The 20,617-nt window shown below is 37.2% G+C and overlaps 1 protein-coding gene across 2 annotated transcripts in view; it reads right to left on the bottom strand.

The window, feature by feature from the left end:
- Positions 1–4,426: 4,426 nt before the first annotated feature.
- LOC131029479 (cell division cycle 5-like protein) overlaps positions 4,427–20,617 on the bottom strand; it is a 34,288-nt gene continuing 18,097 nt past the window's right edge. The window contains exons 2-6 of one of the 2 annotated variants that reach the window (XR_009102783.2): positions 9,742–11,469; positions 9,053–9,334; positions 7,111–8,779; positions 4,999–5,262; positions 4,427–4,862 (exon numbers count right to left, since the gene is read on the bottom strand). Coding sequence is in view for 1 of the 2 variants with exons in the window: in XM_057959971.2 (XP_057815954.2) it covers positions 7,127–8,779; positions 9,053–9,334; positions 9,742–11,469 (3,663 nt within the window). In the remaining variant the exon portion in view is untranslated. Of the gene's footprint in view, positions 4,863–4,998; positions 5,263–6,837; positions 8,780–9,052; positions 9,335–9,741; positions 11,470–20,617 lie in introns of those variants that run through there. The other variant, XM_057959971.2, reaches the window with a different exon arrangement.

The raw sequence follows: 20,617 nt of genomic DNA, 5'->3' as shown, positions 1-20,617 counted from the left end.
TGAAAGATGAGATCCTGTGATACATACTTTCTTAAGGTACCAATTGTCATGATGTTTTTAGTTAGCCAATCCAAGTGACCATTGGGATCATCCTTAGGATCAACGGGAGCAACAATAGTTCCATCAATGTAATGTGTTGATCATTTTTCCATTAGTTTACTCCACGCATCAATTTTCCGAGTAGCATAATTATGTGGAGTTAAGAGAGGAAACTTAGGAGAACCCATAGTAGCAAAATGAAAGAGCACAAGAGACATCCCCCCAAGTTCATTGCATCAAGACATGTTGATGTGGAGCTCCTCTGATTGGTGGAGATAGCAACTGGGATGATGACTAGGATTCCACCTTTAACTCACACTTTGTAGGCTTGATAGATCGTCATGAAGGAATATTTCTTGATACTCAACATTATCCAGCTCCAGCGATGATGATGATTATCTTGTAACTTTGATTAACTCTTCTGGAACTATTCTCTTGAGGGCTTCAATCATGGAGGTGCAAGGTATAGATCTTGTCTTCATCTTAGTTTTGAAGTATTTGATGTTGCCTTGGAACAAATTCTTGATGGCACAACTGCTTTTTTGCTTTGGAGTTCCTTCTCTATGACTCCTTTCAAGTTGTTGGTGTTGTAGATCATGTTTTTTGTGTAAGTGAATGCTTCTTGTGCTTGTCTTAGGAAGTTCCCTTGAGGATATCTTCCTTGTATCTTAATCTTGATGTTGAAATTTGATCCTTGGGCGACTTGTTTCAATCCTCCTCCAATGTGATCCCCTCGATTTATTTCTTCATCTCCTACAAAACAAACAAATGAGCATCAAACACACATGATATACCTTCTATTAACCTCCTAGTTTGATGTAATTATGTGATTTCATGTGGTTTTGCAATTTTAATAAGATTGTTTAGAGAGAATTTGCTCTCATGAAGGAGTTATTCAAGTTGTTTTTCGCTTCTAAAGAGAGGAGCACTTGAAGTTTCCTCCAACACCGATGCTCGTGAAGTTACCCTTAAACTTGCTTCACATGAAGTGATCTTTGAACTTTCACCTTTCATCTTCTCAACTCAAAAAGGAAAGGAAACGGTCTTTATAGTCCACGATGCCAACCATCTATGTATGCGTCTACAGATGGGTTAGAGCCCTATGGGACTACCTCGTGCTCCTTGCAAGAGGTACCTAATTGCACTACAAACGATGCGTACATACCTTACCCCCTTGTGGGATTTGAACTTGTGACCTCTCTTTCAAGAGCACAAGTTCTCCACCACTAGGCCAACTCAGGTTGTACAAGCCAACTCAAGTTGTACAGGCCAACTCAGGTTGTACATCAAATCAGTTCAAGGTAGTGGTCTTGTAATCAATCTTGCAAATTCGCCTTCAATTAGGAACACATGGAGTAGAGTTCACTCCATAACTTTTACACTTAAAATTTGCTCTTGAAGCTCAAAACATGAAGTTCGCTCCCCTATATCCATTCATGAAGTTCAATCTTGTATGCTAGAAGGTGAAGTTCGCTCCCCTCCTTTTATTTATGAAGTTCGCTCCCCTCCTTTTATTTATGAAGTTCGCTCCCCTCCTTGAAATCATGAAGTTTGTTCATATCTCTCAATTTGTGAAAACCACTCTAATGGGCTTGAACATGAAGTTTGTTTTCAACTGAAAATGAGATCAACTCAAGGCAAATACTCATATATCATCTCTTGGGCAAATGAAGGACATTCACTCTCATTTAGGAATACATGAAGTTCGCTCCACTCCTCTAAAACATGAAGTTTGCCCATGTACCTTGATTCTTGAAGTTCGCTCATGTACCTTGATTTGTTAAGTTCGCTCATGTACCTTGATTTGTTAAGTTCGCTCGTGTAGCTCAACTCTTGAAGTTTTCTCTTGTACCTCAATTGATGAAGTTGAAGTTTGCTCTCCCTGCCTTGAAGGTGAAGTGAAAACCAAAATGAACCCTTCCTTGAGTACTTCATTGTTTTACCAATTCAATCCTTAGGTTTCTCAAGCTTTCATTCACAATACCATGTCAAACTTTAACTATGAAGGCCTAAAATGCAAAATTTGCTCCAATCAAGGAGCTCATTAAGTAAAGTTTGCTCCAAAGAAGAGGTGATCTCAAATCAAAACCATTCTCACTATCTTCATTCAAACGCTCTAATTCCCAATTAAATAAGGCTTTTTAAGGGAATTCACTCTAAGGGAAATGGTCATGAAGTACACTCGAGTGTATGTACATGAAGTGAAGGTTCTACTCACTCATTTCACACCTCCCGCAAGGTTATCCACCTAACTCCTAGCTTTTGACCACCTATACCCCTCTATGCAAAGGTTAATAGCTAAGGATTCTAACACTACCTAGAAAGCAAAAAAAAGTGGGTATCCCCATTCGCAATGGAGCGATGTGTGAATACCTCACAACAGTATCCTTTAATTAATGATACTTGAGATTTTGTTGCCTAACTAAATAAAGGCACCCATCTACTTCTTCCTCAACCTCCCATTACACCAACACACACAAACAACTAAAATTAACCTTCATAACAAACTTTGTCGATTGCATTACATTCACTACCAAGTGTATGCAAAATCATTAAAGGTTACCAAAGTGACATTTTTAAACACTTTACATAGTTGTTCATATGTTATATGAAGGTGCAAAACAATTGTATTATATCCTTTGGTTAATGATACTTGAGATTTTGCTGCCTGACTAAATAAAGGCACCCATCTACTTCTTGCTCAACCTCCCATTACACCAACACACTCAAAACAACTAAAATTGAGCTTCATTACAAACTTTGTCATTTGCATTACATTCACTACCAAGTGTAAGCAAAATGATTAGGGCTTACCAAAGCCACATTTTTAAACACTTTATTGTTCATCTGTCTTATGAAGGTGCAAAACAATTACATTGTCAAAACAGATACAACCACTTAGTGAGAAACAAATATAAGTGTTTTATGCCCAGAGTATGGTTTGTTTCAAAGTTCATCTCCATTCTATACGGTCGTATTTAATCCAGCACCTCAAGGAAGCCCCCCTTGGCCTTGCAAAGCCAAAAGTTAATGAGGGCATTACAATCTTAGCAAAATGATCCATTGTAACCTTACCTGATTATAAATTGAATTGACTTTTGCCCTAAGTTTGACATCCTTGATGCTCAAAAAAGCCTTGGCTTTAAAGAATTTGGGAACCTAAAACATTGAGCACCAATACGATAGACATCTGTAAAAGAATTTATTTAAGATTCCTATATTTATGGGGTATATCGTGCGGCCTTTTGATTTTTTTTGTTTTGTTTTGTGGAATTGAGAATCGCTAAATCGTTCTCAACTACTGTATTCTCCTATTAACCGTTCATCTACCAATTCCCAAGAAGCCATAACAAATCCACTTGTCTGTATGTAACAGCTTCATTTCGAGTCCTCCAAATAAAACTTTAGTAAATTGCTCCTTTAGGCTTGAATTTCAGGCTCAAGTTTTAGATGGTTTCCAGAATTACCAGCACTAAGTTTAAGGTAGTTAGGTCTTTCGGTGATATCAGATTCAAGGTTCATTTAGCCATGCAGCGTGGAAACCAAAAGCATTAAGTATCACCAGATTGAAAGTGCACACATAATGCAACCATGTGTTGGCACTGGGCAGTAGACAAAGCTAATACTTTAAGCATAACAGTGGCCATTTGCTGGTAAAAATTCAAAACATTAGTTTTACCGCCTGCGGCTGTTCCAGCTCAAAAATCTGCTCAGGTCCCCAAAATATGGTTTTGGGTGTTAAGTTTATGGGCGCTAGCCAATATGATAACTATGCAAATTGCAGGGTTTTGTATAAAATGTGTAACATTAGTGACCTTTTATATTTTAAGATAAATATCAATCTGTAACATATCCATTGCTTATTGTTAAAGGATACTTTAATGGTTGTTTTTCCCAATTGATTAATTTATTAGAAAATTTTCATCATAATTATGAAATGGGAGTAAATGCCAGTCTTCACCTGCATGTCAGCACAAGGAAAAATACAAAATGCCCGTGTGTTGGAGCATAACATTGTCTAGGTAGTATTCATTATTGAATTATTTTTTCAGAAATCATATTAGTAATATATGAAGCCTACCTGCTTCAAATCAATTACAGTCCCCAACTTCCTGCTTAAGGATTTACCAACTTATTTCGGACAGCAAAACAAGGCCAGGGTATGGCTTGGACAATCCAAAGCAAACTAAAATCTGATAACTCATATAGAACTTACTTGAGAGTAGAATAATCTTCAGAACTGGACACTCCAGAAAGCAAAGCATTCCATTCTTTGTACAATCTGTGAATTAAATAGCCAAATAAAGAGAATTTATATTGTACTAATGTTCATTATTTAAAGGTGATATGCTTTTTTTGTCTCTAAAAGGATATAGTTAGTGTCACATTTAAATTAACATTCTACACAACTACATACTACGGATTGTTATATCATGAACTGCAGTTCAGAGTTAACAATGAAATTTTGGTATTCTCAAACACCAATTACGCAGGAACACCAAAAAATTACTGTCCCGAGGAAAACCCACGCAAACTTGAATCTAATGCAGGCTAAAAGTTGGGTAATAAGAGAAAAATTCAAGGGCTGGACTTAGCTTAAGGCAGGAGTGAGTGAGGTGGCATGAGGTTTTCATGAATTAACTTACAAAAAATCTCTTTGAGAAAATTCTGATACACAGTGCAGTTTTCTATGGTTTTGCCAAGAGAAAATCTAATTGTGTACACTTATAAAGCTTTTATAGAACATAAAACCTATTAAGTAGATGATATGAGCACTGTCGCCATCTTTAAACAAGCTGCAGATATCAGATCATTCAGACAAACTGCCAGCACAAAAAAATACAACGATTTAAACATAAGGTCTTAATTAAGATTTTGCAATTAAAGAAATGAAAAAATACCGCATCATTTTAATTCTGCAGCAAAATACTATTAAAAGTTAAAATAAGGATACCATACCAGTATTGTGGAATCCTGAAAACAATCCTTGAAAACAACAAGAGGTCTGCATTTTCCATATATTCAAGCATAAAACCTCCACATATAAAAATTCAACAAATTGTGTTAATTTGGTAATGGGTGTGAAGGCCAGCACCGCTTCATATAGGGGGAGCCTTCACCAGGAGTACTAGTGTCTTCTCTGATACAAGTCACCACACACTTTATTGTCTCTGACCACTTTCTGTGATTTGGTTTCTGAATACTTGGACATTTTGTCTGCACCTGCAATTTAGGATTCATAATTAGAAAGCCCCATTTGGGTAGGGCTGAAATAATCCCAATATAAAAGCATATGATTTCCATTATATGCCTAATAGCATCTGGGGCATGTCTGACTCTGGAAAACACATTTTCTGAGATAGAGGAGACGGAATTAACATTCATGGCAATTACAACAGCTACCAGAGCTGAGGCCAATCTTTGAGAGTTGTACCTTGAATACAGCTCTGATAGCCCTGTGAGGTGTGGGCTTTGGCAAATGTGAATGTACAAGTTATGTGGGTGTATTAACTGTATAGTGTAGCAGCAGAGTGGGAATGGTTTTAATGGAGAATGGCTGTATGCAATGGTGAGCTTCCAGAATTACTTGCTCAGTTGTTCCCAATGTTTGATGCATAATTCTTTTAATCTTGGTCTATAATAAATTGTGTTTCTATTAATTTTAAAATTGTAATGAAATCCTTAAAAATATTGATAGTCCAATTAATACACTAAAAAAAATATACTTCAAAGTTTGAAAAACTACGAGTCATGAGATATAGCATAGTTATGAAGTCAAACATTTAGAAAGTGAAAATACAAACACCTGATTGGTCATTTGACTGAAGTTAAGGAAATAAAAATTGCATTCAATGAATGTCATAGTAACATGCCAGCAGCAAGATCGGATAAGAGCAAAGAGAATAGAAGCATAAACTCTTAAAAAAGTAAGTCACGTGTGTGAATAAGTTGTAACTGGACTGCTCTCCAACCTATGACCAAAAGAAAAGTGTAACGCAGCATACGCAAGATAAAATATAGCAAATTTCAGCACAACAATGAACAGAACTAGTAAAACAATTTGGTGTTAAATGACTAGCAAGACAGGCAAAGGGTAAAGTTCAAATATCTACTCTTTATGGTTTTCACAAGTACGAGGACTGTCTCAAAGACAATTCTATTAAGTACTCCAATTGATAGTAGTCAATGTAGGTCCTGCCTGAGAACAATGTCTTATTCCCAAAGTTATGTAGTTGTCTACACCATAGTTGAAAAACTCGGACTTGGCAATGACTCGGCAAGCTCAAAAAAAATTTAAAACTCGGGACTCACGAAGAATCGGGGAAAAACTCAACATTAACTCGGCAACCTTATCGAACATTTGAAAATACATTTTTTTTTTAAATATGAAGTTGGAAACTCTATTATGCATAAAACTCTAATAAATTGCAGATCTTTAGCTCCCTAAAATTTAAACAATTTTTAGCTATATTCCAGTTATTACTAATTTCCTTACATTTCTAAATGGTGCATTATTAGAAATCAAGATTATTATAAATTCTTTATATTTTTGCAACATATATTTTTAACTTGAAATATATAGATTGTTCATCCTTGCTCATATAGATTTTTCATCCTTGAATAACCGTATTACTAAAATTTTGTTTGAAATATATAGAAAATCGATTAAAACCTGGTAACTTTGTGTATCGGGCTTTTTTTCCCCGTTATTGTGCCTATTCGCGTCGCCCGCGTTGCAAATACTCCTCGTCGCACCAGCAAAAGACAAAATACGTAATATAATTTAGGTTTTCGACGAAATAAAAATTTAAAATTTTTTTTACCACCGATTTTTTCCACAATTTTCAGCGGTTTTCGGCAATTTTTTAGGTTTTAAATCACTGCAGGTTTTTTAAAAACACTTGCCGAGTTTACCCACGAGTGACTCGTGTCCAACTAGGGCTCGCAAGTCTGTGAAAGACTCGGAGAGTTTTTCATCTATGGTCTACACCCTCTTCATAATGACAACTATTGATTCTAGCTTTGTTCTATGCTAACAAATGTCAGACCAAAAACAAATAAAGGCCTCACCACGTCCATAATATTGTCAAGGTATAACATGCTCCGTATGTGAGGCAAACTGTTCTCTCTCTGTAATGATAATATTTTCTGTTTCAGCATCAGCATTTGACAGAAGTGGCTGCTCCTCAAACCTAGTTTTACAATCATCCACAATCCCGTCAACTGTGTTGCCAACCTCTGGCTCTGTCTGTGCTGAAACATCTTTTTCCAAATCATCGAAAACCTGTACCTGTTTGTTGGGATCTTCAACTTTGTTACCGACCTCTGGCTGCATCTGTGCTGAAACACCTTTTTCCATATCATCCAAAATCTTTATCTTTTTACTAGGATTTTCAACAGACAAATCCACAACTAACATAGGGAGAGGATTTTGCAACTTCACAGGTCCAATAACATCATCTTTGATATCATTCAGAGGAGGTATTGGTAAATCTACCATTTCTTTCTCTTTTTCAACTTGTTCAATGTCTTTATCTTTCACAAGACCATTTTGAGCATCTGAATGAGCAGCCAGGTCAGTTTTATGTTGTTTTGCTTCTTCAACATTCTTATCCAACAAAACATCATTCTGAACATCTGGCTGAGCTACCAGGGCAGTATCATGTTTATTTGCTTGTTCAGCATTCTCATCCATTGAAACATCATTCTGAACATCTGACTGAATCATCATCTTTGTGTTCTGGTGATTTGATTGTTCAACATTATCATCTGTCAAAAGATTTAATTGTTCAACATTATCATCTGTCACAACATTATGCTGGCTCTCTGACTGAGCTACCATGTCAGTATCATGTTGCTTTTCATGTTGAGCATCTACATCATCTGCAACAGAAATATGACCATCCAAAGTGACCATCACGTCACCCTGCTGTTGCATGACCTCTTCAATATGTTCACCATGTAAATCAGCAGTATGCCCACATGAAACTTGGTCAATTGTTTTATCCTCTAAAATAGAATTAGGCCCATCCGACTTAAGTACATGATCAGCCTTTATGTTAGTAGCATTTCCAGAATTTTCTACCCCATCTTTGTTTTGACCAGGACTCGTAACCTTCTCAATACCATCCTCGACTGGTGACAAAGAAGAATGACCATCAAAAGCTTGATTGCTGTCCAACATTGCAATATCATTGCCTTTAAATGAAACTTCCAAGGCTTCTGTGACAATCTTCTCACTTTCTAATCCCTCCATACCAACCTGACAAGAAGTTGACTGTGCCAGTTCAGCGTTGCTTCCATCCACAACCTTATCAGTTTCCATTCTATCCATATCAGCCTGGTGCGAAGCCAACTGTGCCAGGTCGGAAGTGCAGTCATTCACAACCTTCTCAGTTTCTAATCCACCTATATCAACCTGGCAAGAATCTAACTGTGCCGATTCAGGATTGCTGCTATCCCCAATGTTATTATCATTTTGTTGAGCTGTCCTTTCCTTATATTCCTGTAAAAGTTTCTGCATATTATCTTGTTCCACAAGTAGATTTTCATATTTAAACTGTAGTTGTCTTTCAAGATCTTTCTGCTGACTGACTGCTTCTCGCAAGCTTTCAATTCTATTAGAAGCTGCCAATTCCTCTTGCTTGTGTAATGCTCGGAAACATTCCAGTTCAGTACCGGCAGTATCTGCCTGTTTGAAGGCTGCCTCTATTTGTGTCCAGAGTTTACCTGCCCTCAGCTGTCCACACAAACAACAAAAGTTTAAACAATAAGATTGCTAAATAATGCAAACCTTAAAGTAGGTTAGAAGTAATGTTAACATGATACACAAGAAGGCTAAGAGCAGAAAAAAGCTCTATCATACCACTCTAGATAATTGAAGAAGATAAATCATCCTTATCACATTAAACTGTTTCAAATGAGCTACGTATCACAAAACCATATTCGAGCAGAAAAATAACTTGCTTTCAAGTCTCATACACTAAAAACAATTTTAAAAGATCATGCATACCTGATAGCCTTGAGTCAACGTTTTCAACTTTTGCTCAAGACGAACAGCTTTTCTTGTCCCACTTTCCATATGATTCCGCACATTCTCAAATTCATTCTGTAGTGCTGCAAGTTTATCTGCAACACTGGCCACACTTGCAAGACCATAGGTGTTACGACCTGGGAAGAACATCATATCTTCAAGACAAGCATTATGGGCTTCAGAAAAGTCATCCACTGAAGCTTCTTCATGGCCCATTCCCACCCTTAGGATTGAGACTTCATCTTCAATTAATTGTGATGCCTGGAAGTAAAACAATGAAAACAAGCAGATATGTTGGCATAAATAAAAAATTTCACTTGTATGACAAAGCTGATAAACAAAAAATATTCAAAACTCACGATTGATGATATTTGGATGAAGGTTTACTATGGTTAAACCATAGACAGTTGAATTAAAAAATTCACGACAGCTATGAGATTATTCTCATTATACAACCAAACTTAAGACCTTGTTTACTGCCTTCAAACAAGCTATAGAAAATAAAATAGTGCCAAAGCAAATTAAGGAAACAATTGAAACATTCCTTTCAATAATAGTCCACGCATTAGCAGGCTGATTAATTAAGACAGAAGGAATCACAAACTGGCAAATATTACCAGATCATGTACATAACATAGTTAAAGGCAAGTCAAACCTGGAATGTATACCTCTATTAGTTCTCCCTCATCAAAATCATCTATTTGAGGAATAGGACCTTGTGGCCTTCCGTTTGGGTTATTCTTGTTGCCCTTCTTTCTTTCCTTTCCCAGGCCATCTTCAAGTGGATACTTCACATTGTCATGCTCCAGTAAAGATATTAGCTCTTTTCTGATCAATTCATCAGCTTGCTCCATGAAGTTTGCTGGTGCAAGGGAACCATTATCATCAGCAATGCTTTTCAGAGAATTCTTAATGAAATCAACAGCAGCAAGAGGAGGTCTCGGAAGACCCCTCTGCAAGACCTTTGATCTTTTTCTAAGCAAAGCTGCCTGCCTTGCAGCTTCTTCTGCTTTCTCTCTAGCTAACTTATCAGACATGTCTTCCTCCATTTGTTCCACCGCTTCAATATCCTCTGTTGGGGGGTCAGGGATAACTATCTGATATTCATTCTGTGGTGCAGGAAGTTCATTCAAACCAGCTCGTAGATTCCTCCTTATCTCTGCTTGCCTTCGACTTTCAGCCTTGGAGCTGTCAGGAGTTTCCATGCCTTCATTTATATGAAGCTCGTCTCGAATAGGGGTGCCTTTAGGAGTCATGCCAAATGTAGATAACTCTCTTGATGGCGTCATTCCAATTCGAGGAGTTGAACCAATTGCTCCAGGAGTGTGCAGAGGTGTTGCAATAGGATTTGGCGTCTGAACCTCCTTTTTTTTGGGAGTGACTCCTGAGAAATCAGAGGGATGCAGCTCTGGGTTTTCTCCCCCAAACAGTGGAGTCTGTGCCTCCCTTAAACGTGCTTGATTTTCAGCCTCCATCATGATGGCATCTCCTTTCCCACCTGGAGTTCTTTGTGGCGTTCTTAAAGGTGTCATGCCCAGCCGTGGGGTCTGACTATAGTTTGCAAGGAGGTCACGGGCAGCACCACTACCCTCTGCAAGTTCATCTTCCCCCATGACAAGGTCACTTGCATAACCCATTTTTGCTATTTCTTCAAGCTCTCGATCTGAAATTTGTGGAGCTGGGAGCATGAGTTTTGATCTCTTCCTAACTGCTTCTGGATCATTGAGCTTGTTAACCTGCATTACAGCTGAGGGTGCATCATGCCTCTGTACTATTTTATTGCGTGCAATATCTTGTTTTCTTAACTGAGCTTCTATATCGACCCGTCTCTTTCCTTCTAGCTCTTCTATTGTAGTTGGAAACTGAGGCTGCACAACCTGTCTTTCTTCATCTGCAACATCAAAAAATCCCGGTGGAGGCTTCTTCTCAAATGGAATCTCTGCATTATAATCAATTCCTTTCCGCTTTCTTTTCCTCTGTTTGCCATCAATGCCTGCTGCCTTCAATTCCCTCCGTTTCTGAAGGGAGGCAAGCCTTCTTGCCTCCTCAAGTTGTTTTTCTCGTGCTTTTCTCTTTGCTTTCTTACCTCTGGTGTTAGCCAAGCGGGCTCGTGCTTCAGATAACATCTCTTTTTCATCTTCATCCATATCAACTGGATCAGGCCTTGCAGGTTTTGATTCTGGATTAGGGTCTATTTCGCCAGGCCTTAACTTCCGAGGATCATCAGCAGGTTCATAATTTTCATCCTTTACACATGCCGCATCCAAAAGTTTCTCATAACGTTCCAGGCATTGAGATGGAGTTCGTCCAACAATTGGTGCAATTGTCCTCCACTGTGTTGGCATAAGCTTTGCAAGATGAAGTAGCTTCTCATCCTCCTCTCTTGTCCATTCTGTCTGCAAGCAAACCGAGAAAAATGGATGAAACTTATCTAAACAAAATGGTAGAAATCAATATCAGCAGAACCAAAACTTGATCCACTATATGAAAGATTTGCACAGGAAAGAATAGTTTGGAAAGAGTCAAGTAAAAAATCTTAGGAATATATAAGAGATCTTTCTAGCTTGCCTTCTACAAGATCTTCAAGATCTTCATGCTTATTTTGAATGGAAAAGTTAAAGTAAGATCACACAGTTCATATTTATTCTACAGTAAACTGGTCATAAAACATAAATATGGTAGCAGACTACAAATAGCTTAAAACAGGAAGGAAAGACAGCTTATAAAAATACATCTAATTATTAATAACACAAGCCGCCACCTTTTTTGAGGCCATCATATATAATTAACGGAATCAAAACAAATGTCAGCTTGTGTCAGTTTTATTCATATTTTTATTGGTCTCTGCCTGCTACAGAGATAATAGTTTTTATGTTTCGACATTCCTTTGGGTTGTACATGAAGCTGACGCCAAAATTACTATGTTCCATAAAATCTCGCGACAACCGAACATGCGGATATAGGGAACTCAGGGACCAATGACCTAGATTTGCGGACAGCAGAGGGTCTAGGCACAGCACCCCCACCGAAGCCTCAATTAAGGGCCTGGATTGGAAACAGCAAGGGGTCTACCAAGCCCAAATTAAGGCCCTCAAAACCACACAAACTTCATATTGCTGTAATGTCCCCACTTTGAAATAGAAAATAATAATAAATAATAATAATAAATTTAAATATTAAAAATTAAATTAAAATATAAAAGAATATAATTAAATATAATTAAATATAATTAATTAATATTTAATTAAGTCAATGAATGGTCAAAAGACATGGAAGGAAAAGTTGTGACTCCCTTAACAATGAGATATAAAAGGGAGAAGAGAACCTCATTTGAGAGGGGGGTAATTTGAAAATCGGAAGTGCAAATGTGATTATGAAAGGTTGTGTCCCTTTCAAAGGGCAGAAATAATGAAGAGTTGCACTCTTTCAAATGGTGCTAATGGTAAAGGGTGTGTCTCTTGCCAAAGGGCATAAATGATGAAGAGGTGTGACCTCTCCCTCACATTGAGAGATATAAAGGGAAGGAATCAAAAGCATCTAGTGACATCACCATCGATCAGATCAGATCAGAACTGTTATTAAGTTATAGGCAGTAACATCCTTGTTCTTGATGATATGCATGGGGATGTGCTTAATATGTATGCTTGATATCTGAAGCTTGATGATGTTCTTAGGCAGAATTTAACAGTAATATTAACATAGACTGCAATATGTATGACAGGCATACTTAATTTCAGTTGTTGACATATTTACAGTCCCAAGCTCTTAACCAGTTCTAATTCCTTTTTTCCTGAGGAGTGGTGTGATGCTGTTAGGGAGAGACGGAGTAAAACCAACTCATGATAGATGAGCCCCAAGGGTGAAAGAACTCAAGATCCTGAAATCTGGGCTGTAGGCCCTAAGGGTGAATGGACTGAAGTTCCGGTAATCTGAGCTGCATCAAAGTCAACATTTGGTTCAATTTCACTTGAACCGCAATGAGTTACAATGTCACTTCCACTAGCCATGTACTATACAAGCCGTCTCATCTAAAACGATTTTCAGCAGGTTGTGCAACAATAATGCCTAACTCAACACACTCAAGAGTTAGATCCCAACTTCTCATCACCAACTAATAACTAGTGGAGGTTTGGGAATGGAGACCCCAAGTGGGTTGAGGGGAAGCACCCCTCATGGGGGTTTGTGAGCATTGCCCCCAACAAGGTTGAGGGGTAGTGCCCCTTGTGGGGTTTTGGGGGCACTGCCCCTCAACCCTGTTGGGGGCACCCCTCATGGGGGTTTGTGAGCATTGCCCCCAACAGGGTTGAGGGGTAGTGCCCCTTGTGGGGTTTTGGGGGCACTGCCCCCAACAGGGTCGAAGGGCAGCACCCCTCACGGGGAAAGCCCAAATTAAGGGCTTTGAAACCACACAAACCTTCATGATGCATGCCATTTTCACAATGTTATCACTTGAGATCAAAATTTGATATGCAGGGGCCTTTTTGTTTATATAGATGGTTTTAGAAAAAAATTAAAAAATCGTTTTTTGTTAAGAGGGCAGCCCATGGGTCTCCTTAGGTTCACCAAAGGTACCATGCTCCAGCCGATCATAATAAATCAGACCGCTAAAAAAATATAATTAATATATATTTATTGGAGCTAAGCAAGGTCAGCAAATTCCTCTTGGGGGCGGCATTGTTTGTGATAACATTAATGAAGAGCAGCGAATTAATCCAGAGCAGCAATTCATCATGGAAGGATACATCCCTTCAAAGTGAAAGGATATAAAAAGAAGGGAGATTTACTTTGAGAGGGAGCATCGAATGATCAAGCATCAAGCAGAAAAGGATTTATGGATTAAAGGAATCCAATCAGAATTAAGAGCAGAAGTAAATATTTATAATAGCAGAAACTAGATTAAAAGATAAATCTGTGAATAACATATAATTATAGGCATATATACATGTTCATGCAATAGTGGTACTTGCAGAAATTATTGACCATTGTGACTAATCTAAATGCTTCTCTTTATTATATATATGCAATCGTAGATTCGTATAATAATCCATTTGGAATTTAGAGAAACGGGTTGCAAATAGGAAGGACAGCCAGCCTTCCAAGCTCATGAGAGATGACAACCAGCCTTCATGCTTCTTATCAAGTATGCCACCCAGAGATGGAATGGATGACCAACCTTCCATGCTCATAAGCTGGGGGTTGGAATGGAATAGAAATCCTTCTGTGCTTTCAGGCTTGATCAAGGAGGACGGGCAGCCTCCAAGGTGAACTGAGGGATGGAAGGGCAACCTATTGATGTGTTTTTCATGCACATGCAAACACAAAATAAAATACCCAAAAGTATCTTATCCTCTCTTGAACAAAGCTTCTCAAATGCTGAAATTTGGCTTAAGGATCACTTGAGATAACTCCAAGGTTTTGGTATGTCGGGTCACGACGTGTGGATAAGCTTTGTTGGTTGATGTGATTGCTGGTATCACAAGGGGACTCGCGTTGAATTGTCAAATGCTTGAATCGCTGGAACTTGATCATCTGATGCTGCAATATTGTGATGCTCTTTTGTCCTAAACAAGCTCGAATTGAAAAAAAAGGGCAAAAGATGAAGGGTTGAGAGAGTCTATTCTAAGACCTAGAGTGTAAGAAGATGGATGATCAGATGGAATCCTACTGGGCAAGGTCTCACCATCAAACTGAACAATTTGACACAAGCTCAGTGCAATCTTCTAAGGACATTCCAAAGATGTTCAAATGATTACCATCAAACATTGATCACCATTCAAGTTAATGCATAAACAATGGACGTGTAACAATTTGCAATTAAGCTCATATCATTCCAATTGGCCACACAAGGCACACTTACAATCAGCAAGAGATTAGTGGTAAGGACTAAACGGATTCCACATAAATACATTCAACAATTTCCTCCATTCAATCTAATTAACATAAAAGTAAATTGAGAAGTAAAGATCATGCAAGATGTTGACGTAACAAATCAAATTCACCATAACTTCAATGAAATCAATTGCTCTTAACAACAAGATTTTGACACAATCTTTGCCTTCTCCTAATCTAACTTCTATTCTAATTGATATTCTATTCTTCACTATTTCTCTGCTACTAACTATTCACTACTCACTATTCTATTTGCTAACTATTCACTATTAACCCTTTACAAAAGAGGAGCTTGAGCAATTCAATGGCTCAGATCAATTTGAGATCAATGGCCAAGATTTTACAATGAAAACCCTAATTAGGGTTTGTTACAACAAACTAAATTCTGGCCAATGAAATGATTACAACACTTTAGCATAACCAACAGATAATAAGGGTAGGTGCCTCGAAGTTTGTGCCCTCATGGACGAGTCAAGTTCATTGAATCAAGACATGCTGAGGTGGAACTTCTCTGATTGGTGAGTGGTGACTGGGATGATGACTAGGATTCCACCTTTAACTTGCACTTGTAGGCTTTATAGATCATCATGAAGGAATATTTCTTGATACTCAACATTATCCAGCTTCAGCGGTGATGACGATGATCTTTTGATTAACTCTTCTGAAACTATCCTCTCAATTCAATCATGGAGGTGCAAGGTATAGATCTTGTCTTCCTCTTAGTTTTGAAGTATTTGATGTTGCCTTGGAACAAATTCTTGATGGCACAACTGCTTCTCTGGTTTGGAATTCCTTCTCTGTGATTCCTTTCACGTTGTTGGTGTTGTGGATCATGTCTTTTGTGTAAGTGAATGCTTCTTGTGTAATAAACTTCTTGTGCTTGTTTTATGAAGTTACCTTGAGGATTATGTTAGAATTTATTAGGATGAAACCCAGGAAGTCTGTGATCAGAATTGCCAGTGATGCAAGGCGCAAGGAACTACTGCTTGATGATGTATGCACCTGTGAACAGTAATTAGGATGTCAATGGTTTATGCACCTATAGTCTATGATTAAGACTCCAATGGCGTGCACACCTGTAGGAAGGGGTCCATTTCCTTTGCTGTGTGTCATCTAACACCAGCAAAGCAAAGGAGAATTACGAAAGCAGCAAAAGGATCATAACTATAAGCAGACACAGTCATTTATTCATCAGTCTTGTCTTCAGAACTGGGAGCACCATTTGTAATTGGTATTGTGTGTTATTGTAGTTTGAACTTAAAAACCTTATCAGATTAATATTGGATCCTAAGATTATTATTAGTCTCTAAAATCTATGATGTCATAGCTGGAAATTCTGTTATTTGATTGTTGTTCTTAGGGAGGACTATAGAGTTGAATGGTTGTCTAGAAACTTTAATTCTGCGCATGCTATTTGGATATTTAAATTTTGCAAACAAAACCTGTTAAAGGTTTTCTAAGGATATTTCAGTGGTATCAGAGCCACCTTCCTGCCGGCCTGCAAGGATTTGGTCATGAAATTCGAAATTCGGCAGATTTCAAAACATTAATAAAAATTCGTTGAAATTCGCCAATATATTTGATAGGGTAAGAGCAAAATTTGTTCTGATAAAATATATTTTAAAAAAAACCCTGACTACGATGGCAGAAGAAAGCTCTATTGAAGGAAAAGGCTCCACCAGTCGTCGGGAGTTTAGCAGTGCCGACGAGGTGGAAGAAAGCTCTGTCAAGGTTAAGAACTCCGTTAGTCATCGGAAGTTTAGCAATGCCCACGCAGTGGAAGAAAGCTCTGTCATCGAAAAGGAGCTCCGCCAGTCGTCGGGAGTTTAGTTGTACATCCATTTTTTATTTTATGACCGGATCGGCTTAGGTAGGGCTTTTCACAAAGAGGAGGCTTACTAAATTATTAAGTTTTGTTCTTATTTTAATTTTTTGTTTTTTCAAATTAAATTAAAATTATTTATTCTTTATGTTTTACATCATGTTTATTTGTCATATAATTTTGTTTATTATTCAATATGTTAAAACTTATGTTTTAAATATTTAAATTAAACGTATTATTATAATATATTTATTATTTAGTATATTTTTATGTATTAATAAAATTTTAAATTAAATTTTTAAACATTATTCATTATTTATTTTCTTTTATGTTTAACTTTATTAGTATATTTAAATATATTAGTGTACTAATATTATTTTATTACTCCTTTTCAATTTATTACTTATATTTAAAAATAAATAAAATTATATAAGGCAAATTTAAAGCCGAATTTTTTGGCCTCACCGAATTTCATCCGAATTTTATGGTTGTTGAATTCAAATTTGAATTCAAATGCGGTGACTTAGCTTTGAATTGATGTCTTTGAGCTCCACTACTCCACTCGGATGCAATCCAGTCACAATCTCAATGGTGTTCTGCCTATACTCCCATTCACTAAGTTATTGTATGCAAACTCCACTTGCGGTAGAACTATGTCCCAATTTCCTACCTTATCTCCTACTACTCCACTAGGATGCAATCCAGTCACAATCTCAATGGTGTTCTGCCTATACTCCCATTCACTAAGTTATTGTATGCAAACTCCACTTGTGGTAGAACTATGTCCCAATCTCCTACCTTATCTCCTACTAGACATCTCAATAGGTTGCCAAAACTTCTATTTATTACCTTCATTTGTCCATTGATCTATTAATGAAATGTCAAACTGAACTTCAAGTTTATCTTCACCTTCTTCCATAATGACTTCCAAAAGTATCCTGTGAACTTGGTATCCCTATATGAAATGATACTCTTTGATAAGCCATTCAATCTCACAATCTCTTTATAGAATAGTTCAAAAACATGTACAACATTATGTGTCTTCTTACAATGAATGAAATGCGCCATTTTGGAAAACCAGATCACTACTACAGATATGGAATCATGTCCTAAAAGATACCAGACTACTGATAACACTAAAATTTCACAAGTAGATTTAGAACAAATTGAGATAACACTCAACATGAAGTTTGTTAATGAAATCAAATATATTTCAAGTCACGGATCATTCATATTCACATTTCCAAAACACACATACAAACTCCCTTCTATCAAAGTTTATCAAATTTTTATATTCATCATTCAAACTGATGTGTCAATTCTTATTTCAACAAGTTTACGATATCACAAAGATTACACAGTCACAAGTTACCCATCTCCAATGAACAACTCCAAGTGCCCTCCTGCAACTTCTGGCAATCCTTCTACTTTTTGTCTAAGACTGAACCGCACAATGATTATGGCCCAAATTGCCTACAGTTTGAATGGGGTTCGATTTCATTTAGCAACCATGATTGTGACAATTGGAAGTGGTGCCATCTTTCCTTTGATGTCCACGATCTACCATTATGTGTGTATCGTTGTAGATTGATATTCACTCATTTAGCAACCATGATTGTGACAATTGGAAGTGGTGCCATCTTTCCTTTGATGTCCACAATCTACCATTATTTGCAGTAAGCCAAACTCCAAAAGCTGTGCTGAAAAGAAAATCCGTGTGAACCTTGTGATTTGTGTGCATACAATCTACCACCATCTGAGTGTATAATAGTGTTGGTAAACAGATTTGATGCTTTAAGAAACTTTCTTGAAAAACTCTGTTTTGCCCTGTAATTAGCAACAAAGCGTTCACAACAATTGAAGAATCACAAAGAAATGGTAATTCTTCTCTGCGTTTGAGAGGGGCAGCTCCCTCATATAATGGGGGCATTTGGATTTTTCAAAAATTTAAAGAACGAACAATAAAGAAAGATTGAACGCCATATAAGGTATGAATCTAGATTAAAATAAATTCCATATAATCAAGTTTGAGATACCACAACTTGAAATAAACTTCTTCACATTCAATGTTAAAGGGAAAGCATTAGGTAATCATCAATTAAACATAAGAACATTGATAAGAACCCATGAGAATAAGTTGAACACACATCCAAACTGATCTCTATTGCTTAATTGCTTGAATAACACTATCCAAGTCCCTTATACAAAGCTTGTGAAAAAGTGGAATCCCCCCCCGTCACATTGAATAATAATGAGATATATATAGGTGAAGTGATAACCACCTGAGGTACCTACCCTAACCACCTTTATAACTACTATATAACTTCCTCAACTACTTGAAATAACTATTTAGAATAACTACCCAAAATGAGAACTTAGGATAACTACCTCATATGAAAAGAGCCAAGATTATCCTTTATTACAATAAAGAAATGAAGACTATACAACAAAAATGAAGACTATACAACATGCAACTCTGCACTTATTCTAAGCTAACTCCTTGTGCTGCCGATGAGGCTGTTGCTTCTATAGGCACATTATGTTGTCCAGGTCCTTTGTCTCTGAAGATTCTGAAAAGTCGGATGGCTGAAGTGACAGATTTTCCTTGGGAATTAGGATGTTGGCTATCCTCATTTTCCATGTCTTCAAGTTTCTATGAATGCCACTTAGTTCTGTCACCATGCTGAGTATCTGAGACATAGAGATTCTCAAGGAAGAGTAAATATCAATCAATTTTTCCATGGTATTTTCATTGAAGTTTGTCCTATTAAAAAGCTGCTGATCTACCATGTTCTGGAAGCTATTCTATAACACCTACAAATCTTCCATCAATGTCACATCTGGGAAAAGAGCAGTGAGTTGTCCTTGGAGTTTGGTACACACTCGATCACATGAAAGCATGAGCTTTTCTAACTCTGATGAAACTTGATCTATGATCACTAGTTTCCAGTTAATGCTTTCTATCCATATTTCTAGATAATCTTTTTCATTATCAGGCAGGATTTTCTCAGTTGCAAGGGTGTCCATTCCAATTTCTATCATTTGTTTGAAATCATTCACAATTTCCTTCCAAGCTGTTTCCTCTTTCTTGACATTCTTCAAGTCTTTCTCAATAGTATTTTTCTTTATTAAGGCCTCATCATGGATAGATTTTGCTTGGACTAGGAAATCACATGCAAGAGTTTTGACCTTTTCTACCCAACCTTCAATTACCTTTCCATAGGCTTGGTACTTTTGAAGATTATCCATAACATTCCTTTCAATTACTCCTTCTGGTGTCAATATAATTGGCTGGCGATCTACACTTAGTGGCATAGTGGAGGTATCAACTACGGATTTCAAGTAAGAAGACAAAGTGTGCACTTGTTGTTTCAATTGATCCTTGGATTGCTTATCCTTTTCACTTCTCTCCACCATTCTAGCTGCCATCACATTAAAGTTCTGAATATCAGACTCATGAGAAGAAGGTCGCATATCAATCTTTGTCACAACAAAGTCCGCAGAGGTGGCCTCATTTGTATCTTTCTCAGATATGGGTTGAGCAATCTCTAAGCACATATTCTTTGAACTTGGATCAGTCTTTATTCTTGAGGATACTTTGAGTTTCTTCAGTTTTTCAGCTCTTCCAAAGAGATCAGATATACTACTAAATTCAGGTACCACCAACTTTTCTACCTTCCTCTTCTTCAATAGACTTTGTTCTAACCATGGGAAAGAAGAATTTTCTGTGGACTCTTGGGTGATTTCTTGTCTTGCCTCTCTAATTTCTTCAACTTGATGACTTGGATTACTTGGAAATGATAAATCCATGACTAAAGTATTTTGTTGTGCTT

Source organism: Cryptomeria japonica, chromosome 4, assembly GCF_030272615.1.
Source record: "Cryptomeria japonica chromosome 4, Sugi_1.0, whole genome shotgun sequence".
Classification (NCBI taxonomy): Eukaryota; Viridiplantae; Streptophyta; class Pinopsida; order Cupressales; family Cupressaceae; genus Cryptomeria; species Cryptomeria japonica.
Note: the sequence above shows the minus strand (reverse complement) of the source record. Positions and strands in the feature narration are given on the sequence as shown.